General features: G+C 38.6%; 1 protein-coding gene across 1 annotated transcript in view; it reads left to right on the top strand.

Moving 5' to 3' along the window:
• The window catches only part of LOC124258578 (mesoderm-specific transcript homolog protein-like), a 54,691-nt gene that overhangs the window by 27,825 nt on the left and 1,140 nt on the right, over positions 1 to 25,726 (top strand). Inside the window, exons 6-19 of the mRNA XM_046692642.1 lie at positions 1,109 to 1,170; positions 1,935 to 1,975; positions 3,387 to 3,457; positions 4,333 to 4,428; positions 5,571 to 5,650; positions 5,984 to 6,047; positions 6,638 to 6,774; positions 16,263 to 16,336; positions 16,993 to 17,070; positions 17,702 to 17,832; positions 18,608 to 18,688; positions 23,906 to 24,004; positions 24,949 to 25,028; positions 25,227 to 25,290. Of these exons, the coding sequence (XP_046548598.1) occupies positions 1,109 to 1,170; positions 1,935 to 1,975; positions 3,387 to 3,457; positions 4,333 to 4,428; positions 5,571 to 5,650; positions 5,984 to 6,047; positions 6,638 to 6,774; positions 16,263 to 16,336; positions 16,993 to 17,070; positions 17,702 to 17,832; positions 18,608 to 18,688; positions 23,906 to 24,004; positions 24,949 to 25,028; positions 25,227 to 25,290 (1,158 nt within the window). The remainder of the gene's footprint in view (positions 1 to 1,108; positions 1,171 to 1,934; positions 1,976 to 3,386; positions 3,458 to 4,332; positions 4,429 to 5,570; positions 5,651 to 5,983; positions 6,048 to 6,637; positions 6,775 to 16,262; positions 16,337 to 16,992; positions 17,071 to 17,701; positions 17,833 to 18,607; positions 18,689 to 23,905; positions 24,005 to 24,948; positions 25,029 to 25,226; positions 25,291 to 25,726) is intronic.

Here is a 25,726-nt window from a genome sequence, read left to right as displayed (position 1 = left end):
TAATGCAAGCAACAACACGCACATGGTGGTGTGCTCTTGTGCAAACAGCTCAGGTCACAAATAATTTCAAATGAAGCAACGTTGGTCATGGAGAGTCCTTGGATGGGTGACTGTGTTTGGCAGCTTTACTCCTAGGAGGTTCTAGGAATTCAGTCCTGCCCACAAGGGAGCATACATTATACATGTGGTCTCACCCTAGGCAAGTGAGTTAGTTCAAAATGGCCTCTGTTCACAAAGCAGTGAATGGGTACCCAGTGGGATAAGTCATATGACTGTTAACCTTCTAGCGCATCACAAGTGGCTAGGGTTAACAGGGCTAATAATATCTGCGCTTCGTGAATAATTTACCCATGTAGGATCACTGAGCATGTTTGAGGTGGATATTAGGCGCTCTGCAGATGCGTTGTATGCATTGTCACACACGTTCATGTGCATCTCTGTGTAAGTGCAATGATTTTGATGTGATGTTGAGTGAGAGAGTGAGTGAGTGAGTAAATGTTCCTTTAAGCCGCTTCAGCACTATTGCAGCTGTTCGTGGCATGAGTATGTTGATAACATGTCATTATAACTCCCCATAATATCAATCACTGGTTGATATGCTGGCAGATTTAATTATTTACATGTATTATTTGGATATGGATGGGCTATTGCTGAAAGACGTGGTAATGAGCAAACAGAACGTTAGAGTGAATTATGGTTGTCGTAATATGAGAAGAAAGAGTGGGGAGAAAAGGAGGAGAAGATAGAGGGTGGAGAAAGGAGGGGGAGAAGATAGAGAGTGGAGAAAGGAGGGGGAGAAGATAGAGAGTGGAGAAAGGAGGGGGAGAAGATAGAGAAGGAGAAAGGAGGGGAGAAGATAGAGAGTGGAGGGGGGGCAGTGTGAGAAAAAGGTCGGGGGAGGAAGTATGAAGCAGAAGGAGTGCACAAAGACAGAGTGAAGAAATAAGAGATGGAGGATGAAGAAAGCGGGGAAATTTGAGAAACAAATGAGATAGGAGTATGAGACATATGTAACATGACCATGAGACAACATTGCCTATCTGCAGAACATTCTTCTCTGCAGACTCTGACATGGTTAATGTTTCACTGTGTGTGTGTTGGTGTTCAGGTTCAAGGAGAGATCAGGGAAGAAAGGGTTGGTCCTGCAGTCCATGTGTTTGCTCAATGCCGGTAAGAAGGGTTCATGTCAGGGTTGTGATTACTTCAAGGTAGAGTCAGGGTTCACACAAGCACACGCCTTTTGGAAAAGGGTTGGGGGTACATTTTGTGATTTTGCAATTAGTTCAATAATCTTATAGTCTTGTTGAAAATATATCCAGTCACTGAATTTTTGTACTAATATGTTTTCAATATTCCTTTACCTAATCACCTATTATATTTTTATATCTCTATCCTGTATATGATTGGGTGATTGGTAGTGATTTTTGTGCTTATCGTCATGAATTGAAAGAGTAAATGACTTTTATGGATGTCTATTTCTTTATTGTGAATATCAGGACGTTGCGGGGTGTATGCCTGGTCCTTCATCAAGTTCCTTATAACGTTGTGTTATTCACAATAAAGAAGTTGACATCCCTAAATCTTGCTCTTCTTATGCATTACACTTGTAAATACCCTTCAAAGATTTGTTATAAGCTGACTATAAAATATGATTTTTTTTAATGAGAACATTGTTTTATACCTTGTAGACATCGCCTTAACACCTAGTAAACTAATATGTTTAAGGTCGTTTTGGATTTGCATGTGAAGCAATTGCACAAAAGGAATACAAGTTATTTTGACATATAGTTAAATCTAAGGTATTAAGTATTTGCTGATATCAATGTGTTCATTAAAGTTAATTAATATTTTAATTCAAGTATTTGATTGTTATGTCAAAGCTAGACGATTGTCTGACATGTTGGCCTGCTCAATGTTAATGCTTCTTGTTTCAGGACTCTTCCCAGGGAAGTTTTTCCCAAGATTAGTACAACGGGTCTGTATGTGCCGATTGTCTTGGGGCAGTAGCTTCACATGTCACATGCTTTACACAATTCATATCTCAGTAGTAGTGTTCGTTATGATGCATACAATGCATATCTCAGTAGTAGTGTTCGTTATGATGCATACAATACATATCTCAGTTGTAGTGTTCGTTATGATGCATACAATACATATCTCAGTAGTAGTGTTCGTTATGATGCATACAAGTAGTGTTCGTTATGATACATATCTCAGTAGTAGTGTTCGTTATGCATATCTCAATATGCATACAATACATATCTCAATAGTAGTGTTCGTTATGATGCATACAATACATATCTCAGTAGTAGTGTTCGTTATGATGCATACAATTCATATCTCAGTAGTAGTGTTCGTTATGATGCATACAATACATATCTCAATAGTAGTGTTCGTTATGATGCATACAATGCATATCTCAGTAGTAGTGTTCGTTATGATGCATACAATGCATATCTCAGTAGTAGTGTTCGTTATGATGCATACAATGCATATCTCAATAGTAAGGTTGCAGGAGAATTCATGTCTTAATAGCTAGGTTGCAATAAAATACAAGACTCAACAGTAAGATTGTAACATGATGCATGTGTCAATATCAAGATTACATTATGACGCGTCTTATTATCAACATTGCAACATGATACATGTCTCATTATTAAAATTTCAATATGACACGTCTCATTATCAAGATTGCAATATAATTCAGGTTGCAACATGATACATGTCTCAATAGTAAGGTTGCAATATATTCCATATGTTGACAGTATGGTTGCAATATATTCCATATGTTGACAGTAAGGTTGCAATATATTCTATATGTTGACAGTAAGGCTGCAATATATTCCATATGTTGACAGTAAGGTTGCAATATATTCCATATGTTGACAGTAAGGTTGCAATACATTTCATATGTTGACAGTAAGGTTGCAATATATTCCATATGTTGACAGTAAGGTTGCAATACATTTCATATGTTAACAATAAGGGTTTGGTTTATTACTTTTCTTGATAGAAGGCCATGATAAGGAAACGAAAGATATCTCAAAGCAGTGAACCATATTTCTCTTCTCTTTCATATTCAAACCCCCATGCTGTCTGCCACATTGTTGTACAAAACACCTTAACTGTAAACCTACTTTTGAAACCTCTTCATTGAAAACACAATTGGTATTACTAGCTGTGTTCACATTATCAATGCTCATTGCTGTATAAGTGTTCATTGGCCAGTGATGTTCATCAGTTGTTTGCGATTGAATTTACTGAACTGAAACATTACTACATTTGTATTGAGATAATATAAAAATAACGTTTTCTCATTCAGTTTGGTAATTGAAACCAGTTCTGTATGTTTAGGAAAGGTATGACTTGTTTTATGATGTTTGCAGGTTTTCCTGATTCCGGTTCTAGGGAAAATCGCTGCAAGATTTACGTTTTTTGAGGGTTTCAGAAGAGGAGGGTAAGTCATTGAGTGAATATTGTGCTGTTGGTTCGTCAGCAACACTACATCAGCCTGATAACTTGATCTGCCTGAACCGTGAACAGCTTTCTCATACACCGTGGAGATTCCAGGTTTAGAATATTTCCCCATCAAGCATGATAGTACCATGGGAATTCCAGGTTCAGAATATTTCCCCATCAAGCATGGTAGTACCATGGGAATTCCAGGTTCAGAATATTTCCCCATCAAGCATGGTAGTATCATAGGAATTCCAGGTTTAGAATATTTCCCCATCAAGCATGGTAGTATCATGGGAGTTCCAGGTTTAGAATATTTCCCCATCAAGCATGATAGTACCATGGGGATTCCAGGTTCAGAATATTTCCCCATCAAGCATGGTTGTACCATGGGGATTCCAGGTTCAGAATATTTCCCCATCAAGAATGGTAGTATCATGGTAATTCAAGGTTTAGAATATTTCCCAATCAAGCATGATAGTACCATGGGGATTCAAGGTTTAGAATATTTCCCCATCAATCTGTGCTGGTCGTACCATGGGGATTCCAAATTAGAATAGGTCCTCATTTACTGATGCTGATCATAAAAGGCAACCAAATAGATCAGGTGGTGAGACTCATTGGCTCATCGATAGCATCTTTGTCTGCAAAATTGATCACAGAAATGTCTTTTTTGGACTCTGATATTTCTAGGCTGCCATCATATAGTTGGAATATTGCTTGTTATTGTGTAAATAACCATTTTAGATTTGGATCTGGATGTAAACAATTTGAATGTACACTGAGATTCTTTGTTAATCACACATGAGACAGGTTTGAGGTATAATGCCCAAAGTCAAATAAAAACAGAATTTATCGATACATTTTAATTCCTAGATTTGCAGAAGTATTTGGGACAAAGCCGACGTATGAAGATTTTGAGGATTTCTATGCCGCTATCAGATACAGAGATGGTAACCTTGCTCTGCCAGGGTATGTAGTATCCATGGAAACCCAGTGATGCCAACCGTGATATACTACTCAAATTGTTACAGGGATAAAGAGAAAGGTCATTCTATTAAATAATCCAGAGAACATATATTGTATATACCATCTAAATCCATCCCTATCAATATTTAAGTTGTATATTACGGTTTTTATTGTTATTGATACATTGTTGAACAAATCCTGCTACACGGTTGTAAATGATATTATGAATTCTTGGATTTCTTTCTCTGTCTGTGTCGGTGGAGTTCCATCTAGAATTAGATCTGCACTCATGATGCAGGCTACCACTTAAAAAGTACCACCAAGCAAAGCTACATGATAAGTTGTTGTTCACTGGTCACGGGGAAGGGGGGTGGGGATTTTAACTTCAACCCATGGGCCCCAAGGGACCAGTGAACAACGTATATACTTATCTTACCGAGCACCTCAAAGCTAATTTTGAACTGTTTGTAGCATTCGCAAAACATCGGTAATTTCCGTAGATCATACGTGACTCAATTATTCGAGATAAAGAATTACTAACACGAAGTACCAAATGAGTTCCCACAGTTCGGCATTCCCAGCGGGTATCATAGAAAATGTTACTCGTTTGTAAATGATAGAAGAGCTAGTCAGAAACGACAATATGTGTTAGGTAAGGTAAATATGATTTCCAATCCTGAAACTGTGTCAGTATCATATTATCAAGAGAAAATTATGTCAGAATACATAAATTATGCGTACTCTTTGAATTGTGTCTTAAACATATCCTCAATGTAAAATGAAACCGTGCGACCCCAGGCAACACAAAACCTCATCTTTCCAACTTGTTATTACCAAAATGACAGAAAAAAAGGTCACGTGAGCTCATAAACTTGCTCGCGGAATATGCATAATGGCGGAAGCTGAAATAGCAGAAACTGATTTCGCCATGAACATATAAATAATGATGATATTGCATTAATAATCGGGGTACATGTTTCTGATGACTTTATCTTGAACCCAGTCCGATTGACAGTTATTGCAATGTTCAAGTATTTTCCTTTACAGGGGGAGTCTGTATTGCGAGTCATCACCTTGCTTTTCAATATCTTTATTTCATTTAAACGGGGAAGATGGATGGAGATAACAGTATGGTTTTTTTTCAGCGTTCTTAACTTCATCAAGGAGAGACATGATAATGAAGACCGATGGGTTCGTGGTAGCCTGAAAACATCCCCCATTCCAGGTACTTATATTCCGTATTAATATAGATGTCAGGTACAAAATGTCAAGCAGGATTCTTTCAAAGAAAGGTTCATCAAAATGTATTCTGTTAGCCTTTTTTGAATCACTTGGGTCTTTTTTAATTCATAAAAAGACCATACTTTTTAAAGGATCTCAAGAAAAAGGTTTTAATTGACTGAAAAAACATGCATTTTTATTGCAAAGTGAAATGGTTCCTTCTATACTGACCCTATAAACATATTTAATGACTGAAATTACTTGAAGCAGACTTGATGGCAAGACAAAACTACATCGTTAGTTTAACACAGTACATAAAGACATGATGATGTTTCAGTGTTGATGGTGTATGGGCCTGCCGACACCGTCAATCCTTCCCCGACATTTCCAAATCAGTTCAGGTCAGATATGTAAACAATACTCTTTTGCTATCGTAATTTGTCAGAGTGGAAAGAGATTCATTTTCACAGAGCACAGAACTCCGTATGTGACATAATCCTATTTAGTAGAAAGCTTTGCGACCATAAAAGAAAAACAATATATTCCTCTTTGAACTGTTGACCATTGTGGCATCTATCAACCACTTGTATGTCTTGCTCATTTTTTAGATAATAATATGAATAAGCTGTAATATTAACTATTATATAACACTGTTCTTACCCAATCTCTACTGTGACCTTGGAATCACAATATATACGTCTCGCAATAAGATCAAGAGCAATATTTCTTTGCCTTATGTTCATCTGTCATGGTCACGAAAGATTAATATAGACATCTGGAAAAAAATGGGCATTCTATAAATTGTTCTAAATGGAAAGCTATTTTTGATGCCCTACTAATTCATTGTTATGTGTTGATTCCTAAGTTAAGGCTACAGGTTAACCTGGAACCAGTCCACACACTTTGAACAGGTACAATGGATTACACATGGAACATTTTTACACAAGAAATACCAACACTGCTACATAATAAATGATTTTATTTGTTCCAGGAAAATCGCTCCTCAACACAAGCTGATTGTCCTGGGCAAAAACATTGGCCATTTTCCACAGTGGGAGGACCCAGAAACTACTGGGAAAAGCTATGTAGAGTTTATAAAGGGGCTTAGGTCCAGCAAGTCAAAACAGTGAAGGAATAGTTCATGTGAAGTGATACACATAAGGAAGAGAGTTTTTTTAATGGATGTCAACTTCTTTATTATGAGGAACACAACGTTTCGGGGTATATCCTTACTCCTTTATCACCTCTCTTCCTTAATAGTTCATGATGTATTTGACAGATAATGAAACGATTCCCCAATTCTTACAAAATATGCCGAAATTGGATCTTTTAAAATTATTCACAATATCAACATGTGGAGTAGAAGATCTTATTTTAAAGAGATCAAGTTTACAGCTCTGTATGATTTCATATAATTCCCCTGGTTCCATAAGGCACCAGTAGCTCTGGGTTACTCAGCATTATAAGGTAATATTTTCCAAGTCCTATATAATGACACTTTTCATGCCACTTATGTAAACGATATATCATATTTCAAAGATACAAAACACTTTATGTTGTATTTTCTACAAAATATGTATAAGAACAAAAGCGGTTTTCTTTCATCCTGAGGGTACACTCATCGCAGACATGAGACCAATAACTGACATTATGGAATGAATATTGTTCTGCAGTGTTTGGCAATATCATTGCCAGAGCCGGGCATTTTCCTGTATGTGAATATATTGTAAGTGATTTTGTGGCGTGTGACTGGCTGAATTTTCCCATTAATTATAACACCCCTTTGGCCACTCTAGCTAACATTATTTCGCTGAATGATGTCACTGATTTTGTACTGTATTATTGTGTATTGATGATTAAATTAGTCTATGACTTATTATTGATATAAGCGTTAAATGTCTAATCAAAGCAGCAGAATGAGACATATAAAGTGTGGTCAAATAGCTGTTGACACTGTTACTGAACATCATTAGATAATCAGTTTTAGTTTCACAAGTATGCAAATTAGTGAACGAATGTATTTCAGCTTTTTAAAATGGAAATATATTGTGAATGGTGCTTTTTTTTGTACAGGTGTGTAGTTGCTGAGTGTCTTGTTTGCTCATGGGAAGGGATGTACCCGGTGTTTACGACTGATTCATACTTACTTACCGGTATTTTCATTGCCAGTTTGTGATCATCCATTTGTCATGGTTACGAGTGATGACAATTGTTGAATGAAGATAACTGTGTGTTGTCCAGGCGAGCTTTGTATCTCAGACAATGAAATTGTTAAATTGTTTATGATGAAGTCATACTATTCAGTTTGAAATCTGTAATGAAGTGATTCATTTGGGTGTAATCCCCTACAAATGTGATATATTTATTAATGAACATTATGTTGCTCCTTTATTCATTCTTCAGATTTACAATGATCATATTTTGTTGTTGACATATTCAAGAATAAATAATTAAATATTTTAACACATTTTTGTTTTTGATTTTGATGTCTGCAATTACTGTGCTGAATCCATACAGAAAATACTTTAGTCCAGATATGAACTTTTTGGGCTTATCTATTTTGACTGTGAAACATTTTGTTAGTAAGTCCAAGAAAAGTTGGGCGTAACCATGTCAAGGTTCTGGTTTAACAAGCAAAAGCACAACACTTCAAAGAAGCTTTAGACTGTGTTGCAGGACAGAAGGAAGTCTTCCAAATCTCTAACCAACTTCTCTTTTAGAAAAAGAGCAAAGTATACCAATCAAAAAACACAAAAGACGAACTTGTGAATGACTTTGCTGATTTCTTTTCTGAAAAGGTCAATACCAATTATTTGGGTCTTGACATTATTCGTCAGAGATCAACATTGGAAATACCTGCACCATGTATACAGTCTTATCTGTCCAACTACGGACCAGCTACTGAAGCAGAGGTTCTGCATCTGATAAGAAAAGAAAATCCTGCCAGCTTGACCCTATGCCAACATGACTCCTAAAAGAAAATGTTGAAGCTGTAACATCTACTGTCACAAACACAGTTAACTCGTCTCTCTCTGAATGTGTCGTACACAACAAAGATGAAAACAAAGCTGTTGTCACCACTCTTAAAGAAACCTCATCTGGATCCAGAGGTGCTCAAAAACTACCGTCTGGTGTCAAATCTAACCTACATCTCACAGCTCACAGAACGAATAGTTTCCTCTAGATTCGACGAACATGTGCTCCGAAATGGCACTTTTGAGCCCATGCTATCGGCATACAGCGAGGGTCATAGCACGGAAACTGCGTGTGTACAATGATCGTCTTCAGGCTGTGGACCGGCATGAAGCTGCTGCTCTCGTCCTACTTGATCTGTCCGCAGCATTTGATACGGTGAAAATCCGGGGTAGAATTTATCTTCAGTAACCCATGCTTGTCGTAAGAGGCTACTAACGGGATCGGGTGGTCAGGCTCGCTGGCTTGGTTGACACATGTCATCGTATCCTATTGCGTAGATCGATGCTCATGCTCTTGATCATTGGATTGTCCGGTCAAGATTCGATTATTTATAGATCGCCGCCATATAGCTGGAATATTGCTGAGTGCGGCGTAAAATTAAACTTACTCACTCACTGATACGGCGAATCATGACATTCTTCTTACAACTCTTGAAAACAGATGTGGATTCATTGGCAATGCTCTGATAGTTGGTGACATCATAGTTATCAGAAAGATATCAAGAAGTGGATGACATCATAGTTATCAGAAAGATATCAAGAAGTGGATGACATCATAGTTATCAGAAAGATATCAAGAAGTGGATGACATCATAGTTATCAGAAAGATATCTGAAGTGGATGACATCATAGTTATCAGAAAGATATCTGAAGTGGATGACATCATAGTTATCAGAAAGATATCTGAAGTGCATGACGTCATAGTTATCAGAAAGATATCTGAAGTGGATGACATCATATATAGCTGAAAACTATTTAAAGTTAAAAGACGATAAAACAGAACTCTTTATTGTGTGTCCAAAATCAACTGCATATATGCTGAATATCCCAACCATCACCATCGGCGACAGCATCATCACTCCCAGTTAAGATGCGAGAAATCTTGGTGTGCACTTTGACTCGACTCTCAGCACATGAAACAGGTCTGCAAACGGGCCTATGTAAATATCAGAAATATTTCCCTTGTCAGAAAATATATCAGCAAGGATGTTAATCCTTCGCTTATGCAAACCCACGTTATCTCACAGCTTGACTACTGTAATTCTCTCCTATATGGATTACGAAAACATCAACTTGAGAGACCAGCGGATACAAAACACAACAGCCAGGGGTATTCATCGAACTAGCAAATATGAACATGTCATGTGATCACTCCGTTCTTAAAGTCCCGACATTGGTTGCCCGTTGACTAGCAAATATGAACATGTCACTCTGCTCCTAAAGTCCCGACATTGGTTGCCCGTTGACAAGCAAATATGAACATGTCGCTCTGCTCTTAAAGTCCCGACATTGGTTGCCCGTTGACAAGCAAATATGAACATGTCGCTCTGCCCTTAAATTCCCGACATTGGTTGCCCGTTGAGAGCAGAATCCCTTTCAAGCTTTTAACAACTGTTTACAAAGCAGTTAATCATCTTGCTCCAGCTTACATCTGTGATGTGCTCTGGTTCAGCAGTACGAACCTCCCCGCACCCTGCGATCTACCACTCAACATCTGCTTAAAGTGCACAAATTCAGAACCAAGAGTTATGGTGACAGATCTTTCGCAGTTGCTGTGGAACAATTTGCAAGAAGAGATCAGAACAAGTCGGACACTTGATGTCTTCAAATCAAACTAAAGACTCATTTGTTTGTGCCTACTACAACAAAATATAAATACAGACTCTTGGAAAACAGCGCTTTTGAGCAGTGCTACATTGGATACAAGTGCTGTCTACATAAATAGAATTATTATTTATTACAATTTTTGAAAAAAGGCATCTTACAGAATATTTTCATTATCTGAAAGTTGTATTTTGATTGGTAGGTAAAAAATATGAATAAATTTGGAATGGTTTGGATCCAAAATCTGACATCTAAATATAAGTTTATGGATTAGTTGGATTATCTTCATGGTCAAAGTGGACATATATCTACCATCAGCCCTATTGAAACAACGCTTGTCATTCTGATATTTTATTTCATTTCATGATGTTAGAGGGCTGTAGATCTGGCAACTTATTTAAGAGTTTAAAAATACTTTTATTATAAAAGATTTATTCCTGTGTGATATTTAAGAAAAATGTAAAGCTTTCAGCGAATGACCTCACAGTATCGCTGTTGGAAGAGAGACTGAGTATGATTTTAGAGGGCTTTTAGCAATATTCCAGCAATATCATGGCAAGGGACATAACAAATAGGTTTCACACATCCACACATCAAACAAGCATGTTCGGTGTGTTACGTGGTGATAATCACTTTGACACTAAAACAGTCCGTCATTGATCAAGGTGTGAAGCCAATAAATAACAAGAAGCAATTAACAACTGTGTATTTCAAAATAAGCTAATCTCACAAATCAATACAAAGGTCTTTCAGTGGCAGTACAAGTCCACAGGCGGTATAGTACAAGAACTGTTTATAGCAATAAAGTGATGGTAATTTCACCTCACTGCAACACTGGTCGAATCTGACCTTGTCTGGGTATCTGTGTAAGTCAGAGATTATGTCAAGCTGGTCAAATATGTGACCAGCTCAACAGATCATATCCATGAGAATTGCCGATACTTGGCAGAGGTATGTGAAACTAGTCAAATATGTGACCAGCTAAACAGATTATATCCATGAGAGTTTTGCCGACACTTGGCAGATCAGAGATATGTGAAACTATCAAATATGTGACCAGCTAAACAGATTATATCCATGAGAATTGCCGACACTTGGCAGATCAGAGATATGTGAAACTATCAAATATGTGACCAGATAAACAGATTATATCCATGAGAATTGCCGACACTTGGCAGATCAGAGATATGTGAAACTAGTCAAATATGTGACCAGCTAAACAGATTATATCCATGAGAATTGCCGACACTTGGCAGATCAGAGATATGTGAAACTATCAAATATGTGACCAGCTAAACAGATTATATCCATGAGAATTGCCGACACTTGGCAGATCAGAGATATGTGAAACTAGTCAAATATGTGACCAGCTCAACAGATAATATCCATGAGAATTGCCGATACTTGACAGAGGTATGTGAAACTAGTCAAATATGTGACCAGCTACACAGATTATATCCATGAGAATAGCCGACAGTTGGCAGAGGTATGTGAAACTAGTCAAATATGTGACCAGATAAACAGAATATATCACTGAGAATTTCCGATACTTGGCAGAGGTATGTGAAACTAGTCAAATATGTGACCAGCTAAACAGATTATATCCATGAGAATTGCCGACACTTGGCAGAGATTATGTGAAACTAGTCAAATATGTGACCAGCTAAACAGATTATATCCATGAGAATTACCGATACTTGGCAGAGGTATGTGAAACTAGTCAAATATGTGACCAGCTAAACAGATTATATCCATGAGAATTGCCGACACTTGGCAGAGATTATGTGAAACTAGTCAAATATGTGACCAGCTAAACAGATTATATCCATGAGAATTGCCGACACTTGGCAGAGATTATGTGAAACTAGTCAAATATGTGACCAGCTAAACAGATTATATCCATGAGAATTGCCGACACTTGGCAGAGATTATGTGAAACTAGTCAAATATGTGACCAGCTAAACAGATTATATCCATGAGAAATGTCGACACTTGGCAGAGGTATGTCACACGCAGGACAGGCAAGCAAACAAGGAGCTGACAGACAACGTGAAGAGCGCGGACAGACCAGCAGGAGGCAATAGAGACAAGGAGGGACGGGGACTGACCACTCAATCCAACCCATCTGCTGGCCCTGTGTCGGCCACCTGACTTCGCCACCTGCCCCTGGTAGTGTGTCGGACTCTGTGTAAACTGTTCGCCATACCTCACATAGTAGTACTGCGAGAATGAAAACACCCATTCTTTGTACGCCTCTATGACTCGTGTTGTTTGAAGAGAGCCAGAGGCGTTACACATATTTGGCTTCTTATAACAAATAACCTACATGTAAATTGCATATCTATACCTTTAAAACAAACCTTTAACACATTCAAGTTCCACATTCATCATGTACAGCATAAGGCACTGAGTGACCCGTTGGACGCCTCAGACACATGATTTTGTTTGTTGTGTAAGTTGATTAATGATAGTGGCGTGAACATGATCCAGTTTCGACCATACGATCCAGTGATTGACGTCATTACCATCGATTTGTCCAGCTGTGATACTACCACATGCAACAGCCATGTCGCCATTGTGTTCGTGGTGGTGTATGACAAACAAGAGTTGCTGAAATCCTGTTGTAACGGGGAGCCAAACTTGAGGACAGGTATTTGGGACAACCATTTATCTTCTCTGAATGGAATGTTTACCACTGGACGTGTTGTAACATTGAAAAAGTTCGAAGCGAACCCTGTTTGCTATCAAACCGTCATTATAGAGATAAAATAGTCTAATGCAGAGGAGGAAAGCTGTTTGAGGGTCGGGTGGTATGACACAATTTCTTCAAGCGCCTTAGTAATATTTGCGATAAAGTAACTATGCTAAAATGTTCGTGGCAAATGAGGTAATGTTACAAAACCAAACACACACGCAAAATAATGTATTCTGTCAAAATGTATCTCTCAGTAATACTTTATTATTAGATGCGCCCTTGTAATGATTAACACCCTCATATGTCAAATTCGCTTGTGAATATAACTTGTGATAGCTGAGAAACGATTTTTCAGTTGAGCTATTTGAAATTCTCCATGTCGATTGCTGACAACCTGTTAAAGGCTAGGCTTTCACTAACACTACTGTGCATTGGGGCTGTAATTTCGTGATGCATTGTTTCATGGGTAAACTGGGACATACGACTTCGATCTAAAATGCTCCAGCATATAACAGAACAACTTTGAGGTGTCAGGAAGATACATTTAACCACTGAAGGTTAAAGTTTGAGTGAGTGAAAAGCCTTTTCACCTTATTTTGTAAAACGCAATGTTCAACGGTTACAGGACATACCCCCAAAATCAAAATTACAAGCGAGCCATCTACAGATGGGAGTGTATGTGAGTGGTTATGCCAATAATGGTTGTTCGTTCCTTATATCCAATTAAAAAATTGAAGGGGTGACAACCATTATTGGCATGAGGATATAATTAATAAAGATTAATTGCATTCTGGTGTTTCAGAATCAATGAGTTTCTCTCGTTCTCATTTTGTAAACAAGAATGACATTGCGTACACCCGTTCGTACTTAATGGGGATGACCCGTGACGATCCGCGTTAGAATTGATCTTCAGCAACCCGTGCTTGTAAGGGATCGGGTGGTCATCGTATCCTAAATGCCTAGAACGTTCCTCATACTGTTGATCACTAGATTGTCTGGTTCATACCCGATTATTTATATTTAGGTGGAATATTGCGGAGTTTGGCGTTAAATAACAACCAAACCAAACTTAAAGGGGATACAGGCGAATTATTTTCAATATTCTCCTCACTACAAAATACAGTGTTGATTTTAATCACTGACTAGTTTGTAGCAATGTTGTTAAAAGTAGCATTTTGATCTCCTCTGACATAATTAAAGATGACGTCATCCACTGTTGATGACGTATTTCAAACAGGCTTCGGAACGGATCTTTAATATCAGCTAATCTAGATACCACAAGGTTATATAGAGGATATTATATGAGTGCCCATGTCACACTATGTTTACGACACGAGTGCCTAAATGTTGGTATTTTCCGAACGATATTTTCGCCCTCATAGGTAATAAACACACATATTTCCCGCTTCTGACCCATGCAATAAATTACAGGCAACCGTTGATATCTTTTTGACTCAAAACACACGATGAATGATACATATATATTTCTTTTTTGTTGTTGTTTTGTTAATCCATCGTGACACCAAATACCTGGTTTCACTAACAAGCAATGTTGATTCATTTTATTAACATTCTCCGCTTCCGTTTTATCTTTCAATTTGCATACACCCGCCTTATGGAGCCGGAAGGTGAGACGAAGAGCAGAGGGTTCAAAGGTCCGTAAACATCTTCAGCGGACGAGAAGAGATATTATATTGCTTGTGTGTCATTTAATATGTGGTCTCGGTCAACGAAACTACATTTAAATACTACGTACCTGGTCTATTGTCAACAAGCAGTATTATCGTAAACACAACCTAACTCTGCTCAGTGCAACCTACGACAACTTCACAATTTCGATATATTTGATCGCCATTGATGTTTTATAAATTGAACCATTTTTTGTTGTTATTCATTAAAGCAAAACGACATGTCACATGTGTTAAAGATATATTTCAGGACAGGAATGCATCTTATTATTACATCTTTATGAATTGTCTGCTGTGACAATTACAGACAATATTTGATAGTGTCCATGTTATTATTGGGGCGCGGTCGGGGCCCGGTCTAGGTACTGTTAAAGTAACCACAAGTATTATTCACTGTGTCTGTTGCAGCAGGAGCCTGAACGATGGTGTCGGTGTCGCAAGTTGCAGTGGTGGTACTGGGTGTTGTCATTACTGGGTTCTTCCTCTACCCTCCCCCTCCCTTGTCTCAAAGGCTGTTGTCATGGAAACAGAGAGGCAAAGTTTACGGATATAATGACTTGGACGTATTCTATATTGGTAATGATGTTATAATATATAATATTCCAATTGATGATACAATGAAACTATCCTAAAATCTTGTGGGCGGTGGGGTAGCCTAGTGGTTAAAGTGTTGGCCCGCCACGCCAAAGACCCGGGTTCGAATCCTCACATGGGTACAATGTGTGAACCCCATTTCCGATGTCCCCCGCCGTGATATTGCTGGAATATTGCTAGAAGCGGCGTAAAACCAAACTCAGTCATTCCTAAAATCTTGTCATCTCTACCCTTTGATCTTATATTTACCATCTAGACGAGGTATTTGTGTAGTGGTTAATGTGCTCATCATGGTGATGACCTGGGTTTGTCTCCCAATATGGGTCCTATGTGTGAAGTCCAATCCCGGTGTCTACTTGAATAGGTCCCAATGTATACAGTGTAGACATTCTGTTTTCCTCCCCACTTTGAGCACATAGTCTACCTATACCATTGTAGACATTCCTCGATGATACAGTCAGTCCATCTCAAGGATGGATCACAGTGTATACCATGTGTTATTTTGTTTCCCTCCCCATGTTTAACAGTTGATAGTCCATGTCCTGTATAGGTCCCAATATATACAGTGTAAACATTCTGTTTTCCTCCCTAGATGAGGCATTTAGTCCAACCCCTTTATTGATCCCAGAGTATGTAATGTAGACTTTCTGTTTTTCTCTCTAGATGAGGCATTTAGTCCTCTTTATTGATCCCAGAGTAGATGAGGCATTTAGTCCAACCCTTATTGACCCCAGAGTATGTAATGTAGACATTCTGTTCTCCTCCCCAGATGAGGCCTTTAGTCCATCTCCTGTATTGATTCCAGTATATATAATGTAGACATTCTGATCTCCTCCCCAGATGAAGCAGGGAGTGGGACAGGGACTGTGTTCTGTCTCCACGGTTTCCCATCTTCCAGCTACGACTGGATCAAGGTAAGAATATACTCAAGAAACATGGGTGTTGAGAAAAATCTGCTTTTGGATGAAAGGTTTGGGAGTTGAAAAATAATGTCAAAAACACATTTGGCGAAATGCTGCTGTAATTTGCAACTGTGTGAAAGTAATGGGTAGGACTGGTGAAGTGTCTCAGGTCAGCATTATGAAATTATGTGTTTTTAGTCTTCAGATACTACTAAAGATTTGTGATAGTTCTGAAATAATACTGATATGACATTCATTTTAAATCAGGTTAGTTTACTGTCTGGTAGTTGTGGGTTTCTGTTTTTACAGACACAACATACCTTCTTCCTTCGCCGTTTTAAGGTGCGGTGAGGTAACATGGTGGTTAAAGCATTGCCTTGCCACACCCAAAATCTGGGTTCAATTCCCCACACGAGTACAATATGTAAAGCTCATTTTTGGTGTCCACCCGACGTGATATTGCTGGAATATTGCTAAAAGCAGCATAGAACTGTACTCACTCACTCACTTCTACTTTTCAAGGAAGAAGACGTACAAGGGGAAATAACTATTGACAACAGTTTTAACTGTTTTTTTACTATTGAAGATAGGAAGGAAACTGAATACTCTTACAACAGGATTAGCATACAATATATGACCAAGTCACATTTCTGTAAATCTACTTTCAGATAATGCCCTACTTGAAGAATCAGTTTGCACGTATTGTGCTGGTGGACTTTGTAGGCATGGGCTTCAGTGAGAAACCAGTGAGTCAAGGCATTTTGGTGTTTATTGGTTTACAATGTGTTTGGCCTGAAATTAAATTTAGGTGGCCTCCCAAAATTAGATAAATGACTTTCAGCTTCCAGATAAGCACTGTTAGCAGTGAATGGAAAACAAAAACCTTGTAAGACAGACTGTCATGGAAGTTTGATTGCAAATGATGCTGAAAGATAATTTCTTTTTGTGTTGGACTAGAGATTTGTATGTGTATTATTCCCCATTTCTTGGACAGTGATGATTAGTTGATAAGTGTTTAACAATTTTAAAAACTCAAGTGGCGAGTAAATATTAATCAAAACTATTATATGTTGTTTTTGGTTGGTTTGTTAATTTGGTTGGCCTCATGAACCAGTACAGTGTGTGAAGCCCGTATCTGGTGACTCTTGCTGTCATATTGCTGAAAGCAGCGTAAAACTAAAACCCACTGAACTGAAAATTGGCCTAACCAGACACAATTATCATGTTGCTAATTGTGCTTTGAACTTGTGTAGTCATGTACTGCTGTTGATTTTGCTGAATGAACATCTACTTATTGCAGGTACAAATATACAAGTCATGACGATAGGATCAGTTACTCTTGTGGGTGATATGCACTTCCTATGTGTCTTTTCACAGGAAGACTACAAGTATTCTGTATTTGACCAAGCAGACATGATAGAAAACCTGGCAGAGTCCCTGTCAATATCCTCCACACACATCCTGGCCCATGACATGGGAGACACAGTAGCACTGGAGCTTGTTGCCAGGTGAATATTACATCATCATCACTTCTGTAGTCCTGGGGTTCTAGTGGGAAGGTAGAAGGTTTGGGGTTCACCACTGGCTTTATCTTACCTTACGTGTAAATCACTGTAATCTTATTGGACAATGCAGTTTTTTATATGTCATATTTGACATTACACTTTCTTGGTAAAGTACAGATTCTAGTACTTTTGCTGGGTTGAATCCCATCCAGGATTCGAACCCAGACCCTCAGAGTCAGGCACCTAATCGCCAGCACTCAAAGTCAGCTCCCTAACCCACTCAGCCACCGTAACTTCCACAAAATGAAAGTCGGACAACTGGTAGTTTAGACTGCGGACTTTGTGTACCCCTCACCACTTTCTAAAATGGCATTGTGTAATCAGTGCAGTTTTTACAGAAATCTGTGTACCGGTTGTCAAGGGGTATAACTAGAAAAATATACCCCACTGCCCTCACCACAGGGTATTTGTCTGACAGCTCAAAATATTATCTCAGCTGAATGAATTTTGAAATGTAAACGCGTGTGTTGATACTGTCTTTGAGGGACAGCTAGGAGAGAAATGTAAACGCGTGTGTTGATAGTGTCTTTGAGGGACAGCTAGGAGAGAAATGTAAACGCGTGTGTTGATAGTGTCTTTGAGGGACAGCTAGGGGAGCAGCAACATTGTTTTCTTTGTCATTTATATGCAGGACAATATTCTCCAACGTCTCTGTCTGAGATTCTTGGCCGCTATGAATGTGTCTTACATTTGTTAATGTGTCGTTGTTGGTCTTCAGGTTCAAGGAGAGGTCGGAGGACAGAGGTCTGGTCCTGACATCCTTGTGTCTGCTCAATGGTGGTAAGAGGGGTCCAGCGGGGTCAACAAGAAATGTTTGAGTTCTGATTAAGTGTTAGTGTTCAAGTGAGGATATATCCCTTTGAAAAGGGATGGGGAACATTTTATGCCTTGGTAATATGCATTCGGTTATCATAGAAAAAATTAAGAAAATATTATTTCACCACAGTTAACACATAGTGTTGTGATGTTTGTTTACAAGCACCTGTAGGTGTATTCGATATAGTATTAGGCTCTGTCCGTCCGTATGTCCATCCGTCCGTCTGTATGTCCATCCGTTCGTGTGTCCGTACGAATTAAAATATCTTAAGAACCATTGACTAGATTCTTTGCATATTTGGTACCTAGGTTCATCACAGTATAAGAAAGGTCCCATTCAAGTTTGGTGACCTTGACCTTCATTTCAAGGTCACAAGGGGACTTTAGCGTTTTACTCTTGTCAGCGAGATATCTTAAGAACCGCTTGCTAGATTTTCTTCATGTTCAACACCAAGCTTTATCGATTTTGGTGATCTTCGCTTAATTTTCAAGGTCACAAAGACACTTTGAAGATTTCAGCATGTTAAATTGCATGTTAAATGTCACATGCAACGTCATCTCTGGTGTCCCCTGCCGTGATATTGCTGGAATATTGCTAAAAGCGGCGTAAAACCAAACTCAGTCAGTCAGTCAGTCACATGCAACGCAAAACACAGATTCTGATTCCTTTCGGTATGGACTTACAGTAACAAATTATCAAAAATGCAAATCAACTTATAAAGTTGAAAAATAACGCGATGAAAAACACCCCCGCGAAATCGGAGTTCAAATGATTCACTAATTTCACCCCAGTGAAAAGTGGTTTCAACAGCTATGCTACGCTGCGCCCATAGCGCATGCGCAGTGATTAGGTTCGTAGCGCTTGAACTAGGTTCACGCGACTTGTGAAAACACAGCAAGTGATGCATGCAAGGATTATCGCTGTGGTCGAAGTTGGAGAACAAAAAATGCTTCTTGTGATTGCAAGCATCTTTGGGACCGCCTCTGTGGTGTAGTGGTTAGAGCGTCCGCCCGGAGAGCGGAAGGTCGCGGGTTGGATCCCTGACCGCATCATACCAAAAGACGTTAAATTATGGTACTTGTTGGTCCCTGCCTGGCGCTCGGCATTAATGGGTACAACAAGGACTGGTCGGCTCGGAGTCAGTATAATGTGTCTGAGTGGGGTATTCATGCTTCACTGCATCATGGTATCTCAGTGGGCTAGCATTATAAAACCAGCTTCAGTCTGGGCTAGTACAAACAGCCGCACATACACACGCATTCACGTCGTCATATGAGCGAAATATTCTCAAGCACGACCTTAAACCCAATTTCACCTCACCTCACAAGCATCTTTGGTCCGCAGTAATACAAATACACTGGTCTCATACTTTTTCTCATATGTTTTCACATCTTGCTTTTTGGGGGTTGGCAGATTTGAAAAACAAGTTTTCAAGAAAGTGTAGCATTAGAAATACTAATTTCTTTGTTAAAAATTTCTCAGCTTGAAAACTGAAATGTTTTAATACATGTCTATGGAAGCAGAAAAATATGTTGATTGTGATAAGCAGTCTCTGTAAACTCAATGTCTGTTTTATTGACACCTATGTGTCTGCCTGCTTTTGACAATATTCAATGCACAACTTCAATCATTGACCACATGCAATTTGAACTTGAAACGTATGAGGCTATACACCATAAACAAAATACATTGATTTATGGCTCGTGCACCTGAGTTCTGTCTCTGTCACATTATGTAATTACACAGACAGGCAGGTGTGATACTTGTACACATGACATGTTATTATGTCTGTGGGTTGCAAACAAACAGCATCCATTTTTCTCGGATGACTGGATCGGACGGAAACCGGTGCAAACTCAGATTGTCAGTTTCAAGTCCTGCTTTGTACTTGAACGAACGACAGTTTCCAGCCATGCAGTAGTTCAACATCTCAGTGTTTGTTGATTGGATCGAACGCAAATGCAGACAAAATGAGCATGTATGTACAAAACCCAACATCTCTATATATATACACACACAATGAGCCCTCAGCGTATCGGCAAATGAACCAGCCAATGAAAGACTTCGTTACACTTGAGTGCACACCGTCCCATTCTGACTGGGTTCGGTCTCCCGGGGGCTTCATTTCGAGGGAAGTAAACCCAAGTACCAAATATTACACTTTTGATTTGCGATTGTACACTTTTAAGTTGTTTATTTGTTTTTTCATAATCAGCAATGTATGTTATATGTCATGAATAAGTGATAAGGTTTGTTTTTTGGGTTGCATGTGACCTTTAAGATAGTCAGCAAGATATTGCAAAATCAATTCACTGGATTTTTTTCATATTTGACACCAAACTTCATCAAATGAAGGCGCAGGGCCCAGTCAGGTTTGGTGACCTTCACATAATTTTCAAGGTCACTGCGACACGTTTTCAAGATTTCAGCATGTTAACCTGATTTCACTGGATTTCCTTCATAGACTTTCAAGACTTCCCGTGAATGTTTTTCAATAAGCAATTTCTTTAGTACCATTTTTGCATATTTCATACACTATGACATTCATGTCAAGGTCAAAGTCAGTCTTGAAAATATGTGTGTGTTTGAACAACTAAAGAGAAGATATCAAGAGAGGTTGACTGGTCATGTTTTTGTTGACATTTAACTTCTTCTTAAACTTTCATTACTTTTTAAGTTTGATTTGATAATTTGTGGCGGGGGATTATGTCACCTTAGTGACAATGCTAATTCAGTGTTCATCGGAATATCAACATGTTTAATCAATTATGTTTTAGGCCTCTTCCCAGGGAAATATTATCCAAGGTTACTACAAAAGGTTTGTATGAGCCTATGTCTATAAACAATCGCATTACATTCTGACATGGAAGATGCGGGTTAGAATTGATCTTCAGTAACCCATGCTTGTCGTAAGAGGCGACTAACGGGATCCGGTGGTCAGGCTCGCTGACTTAGTTGACACATGTCATCATATCCGAACTGCGTTGAGCGATGCTCTTGCTGTTGATCACTGGATTGTCTAGTCCAGGCTTAAAACTTTACAGACCACTGCCATGTAGCTGGAATATTGCTGAGTGCGGTGTAAAACTAAACTAACTCACTCACTCTGACATGGTAAATATCTCAGGAGTGAGGTCATAACACTGTGTACAGTCTGATTGAGTCAGAAACGGACCGTTGAATTGCAAATTTTATCATTGTACAAAATTGCCACATAAATATAAATAGTACACATGTTTATCATTTACTAATACCCAACAGCTTTCTTATATTTGAACATTTTCCGGACTCCACCAAAATAGTTGTTTAAGAAACTATCATCATTGAAAACGCAAAAGTTGTTATCTGTCGCGGCATGGTGAAACCGCAGAAACGGAACAGCCAGTCATGGCGGGGGACATCTCAAAATCTATTCCAGGAGACCTGTCGGTTCCTCGTCTGTCGTAGTGTCATAGTCACGACTTAAAGGGATGACAAGTAGTGCCACAGTTGCCTGTTGTAAGCCATTCTTTTCATATTTGGTACCTAGGTTCATCACAGTATAGAAAGGCCCAAGTCAGGTTTGGTGACCTTGACCTTTATTTCAAGGTCACAAGGGGACTTTAACGTTTTACCTGCATGTTAAGCTATCTCAAGAACCGTTCACTGGATTTTCTTCATATTCAATACCAAGCTTTATCTAGGGAAGGCGCAGGGCCCAGTCGATTTGGTGACCTTCACTTAATTTTCAAGGTCACAGAGACACTTTGAAGATTTCAGCATGTTAAATTGCATGCAAGAACGGGTCACTGGATTTTCTTCATAGACTTTCATGACTTCCCTTGAATGTTTTTCAATAAGCAATTTCTTTAGTACTTTTTTTGCATATTTCATACACTTTGACATTCATGTCAAGGTCAAAGTCAGTCTTGAAAATATTTGTGTGTTTGAGCAACTAGAGAGCCAGATATCAAGAGAGATTGACTGATCCTGTTGTTGTTGACATATAACTTCATCTTAAACTTTCATTACTATATAAGTTTGATTTGATACTTTGTGGCGGGGGATTATGTCACCTTAGTGACAATGCTTGTTTTATTTGTAGATTTTGCTGATTCCAGTCCTTGGCAATGTTGTATCAAGATTGATATTTTTCCAACTGTTCCCGAAAGGGGTAAGTGATTCAGTGAATGTGTTGTTTGTGCTGCTATTGTCAGCAACATTACAGCAATATCACAGCAATCTGCTTCATTTAGTCAGCTCTGAAACATGAAAACCCTACACTTTGTGCGACAAACTCATCTTCATCTAGATACTCTTTATACATAAAACCCGTGAAGATCCGGGTTAGAATTGATCTTCAGTAACCTATGCTTGTCGTAAGAGGCGAATTGGGTGGTCAGGCTCTCTGACTGGGATGACATGTCATCGTATCCCAGTTGCGTAGATCGATGTTCATGCTGTTGGTCCCTGGATTGTCTTGTCCAGACTCGATTATTTACAGATCGCCACCATATAGCTGGAATATTGGTGAGTGCAGCGTAAAGCTAAACTCACTCACTCACTTTATACATAAAACATGCTATAGTCATTTCATGGGGATTCTGGGTAACAATAGGTTCCCATCAAACTATGCTGGTTGTTGACCAAATGGATCAGCAGATCAGGTTTGTTGACATGCATGATAGCTTGTCATCGTATTCCTATACAGGGATGAGAATGAAGTTTGAGAAAAACTCGCAGAAGCTCCTGATATTTAGGCATTTTAGACCTTTAAAACTGGCTCAGAAATCACAATATCATGAACACAGCAAGCATTAAAAAAAATTAAATCTTCTGAAGCACATTCATACAATTGTCAACGAAATTAGACGATTCACAAAAATGACCCTTGGCCTTATGAAATTCTCGGAATTCCGCGGATCTGCGGAAAATTCTCATCCCTGCCTATAGCATGGATGGTTGTTCACAAGCTGAATCACTGGATTGTTTGATTCAGACTGTACTACCTACAGACTGCCATTATCTAGCTGAAATATTGCTGAGTGTGCAATTAGACAACAAATTTGATCATTTCAAAATTTAGGTAAAAACACCTGGGATGTAGACACAGACCCTTTTTGATTCTCACATGAAAGAATTTGTTCTTATGTTTCCCAAAGTCAAATAAAAACAGAATTGTTTAGTATTAATTGTCACAAGGTAAATTTTGATTTTTAGGTTTGGAGACATTTTCGGTACCAACAAGCCGACGTATGAAGATTTTGAGGATTTCTATGCCGCTATCAGATACAGAGATGGTAACGCTGTTCTGCCAGGGTATGTAGTATCCATGGAAACCCTGTGATGTCAGCTATGATCTACTACTCATATTGTTACAGGGATAACTAGAGATACCATTCTATGCAAACATTCACAGAACAGCAATGTTATGTATACCATAGAAAATATGCGTTTCAAAGTTTGAGTTGTATATTATGAGTTTGTCTGCATGCATTATTGATTGACAGTGAAAAAAACCCCAACTGACTACACAGTTAAGTGAATGAATGATTTTATGAGTTCTTTGATTTTGTCATATGAACTGCTGTCTCTAGTTGGTCGAGTTCCATATAGAATTAAGTCTTTTTTGACACCCGTCACTGTCATGTCAGGTGATCTTTCTATCAGTCAATCAGCATGCAGGCTTCTACATTCACAGTACCTGGGTACCACCAAAAAAAGCTGAATATTAACATTCTTTAAATGGAGAAAGTAATGGCCATGCTATGCTGTGGAATATTTACACTGTATTGTCTTGAAAGTCATGGTATCTGCAGCCTAGAGTTTTTCTTCAGATCAAATTTTCTGAATTGATGAAAAACATGGAGTAGAAATTAAGCTAGTTCACAGTAGAACCAACAGTGAGTGATGTTGGCAAAATTAATAATATCTTGGAGTTGAATTAATTTTTAAAGCTGATTAGAGATTTGGTTTGAACAGTTAAAGTTGTAGCTCACCAGAGAGAGATCCTGATGAACAGATTTGGTGTTAGTGTGATCAGATATGTTTCAGGAAAGTCATAATACCTAGCGAGTAATAAATTTGACTGAAAATGTGGCATACTCTGTGATGTGTCCAGTTGGATATATGAATGTTCTATTTGCTGATATTCCATATTCCACACCTCCCAACATTTTCAGTTCTGGGCAGGAACATTGAGTGTAGATATTGAGGAGACGACTCCCTGAGCCAAGGGAGATAACTACGTATTGGTGTTTCAGGCTTCTTCACTATATAAAGGAGAGATCTGACAATGAGGACAGATGGGTGAATGGCGTTCTGAAAACATCACCCATTCCAGGTACAATCAGATAATAAATGTGAAGAATGATTCTGTGAAAATAAGGTGTACCAAACTCAGTTGAATGACAAAACATATTGCACGGTGAAAACATTACCTCTATTAAATGGACCCAATTCATAATGAATTTAATCTCTGGAATTAGTTCATCATTTTTGTTTGGTGTGACTACAGTGTAAATACTTGATGATGTTTCAGTGTTGATGGTGTATGGGCCTGCCGACCCCATCAATCCTTCCCCCACATTTCCAGATCAGTTCAGGTCAGATAAAGCAATATCCTTGCTGTCACTCTAATTTGTCAAAGTTGTAACACATTCTGTGCACAGAAGTCAAGGTCAGACATGTTCCAGTGTAATAGAATATTTTATTACCATTGGAAAAGCTGTAATAGATCCGAGTTAGAATTGGTCTTCAGCAACCCATGCTTGTCGTAACAGGCGTCTGTGGTGGTCAGACTCGCTGACTTGGTTGACACATGTCATCGTATCTCACTTGTGTAGATTGATGCTCATGCAGTTGATCAATGGATTGAGTGGTCCAGACTCGATTATTGATTGACCGCCTCGATATAGCTGAAATATTGCAGGGTGCAGCGTTTAACAACAAACCAAACTGTAATATTCCTCTCTCTGACAACTGTACAAAATTCAAGCTGAACTATTTAGAGGCAGACACGAAATAGCTACAATATTGACC

The sequence above is a fragment of the Haliotis rubra genome, unplaced genomic scaffold, assembly GCF_003918875.1.
Source record: "Haliotis rubra isolate DU_JTF1 unplaced genomic scaffold, ASM391887v1 Scf7, whole genome shotgun sequence".
Classification (NCBI taxonomy): domain Eukaryota; kingdom Metazoa; phylum Mollusca; class Gastropoda; order Lepetellida; family Haliotidae; genus Haliotis; species Haliotis rubra.
Note: the sequence above shows the minus strand (reverse complement) of the source record. Positions and strands in the feature narration are given on the sequence as shown.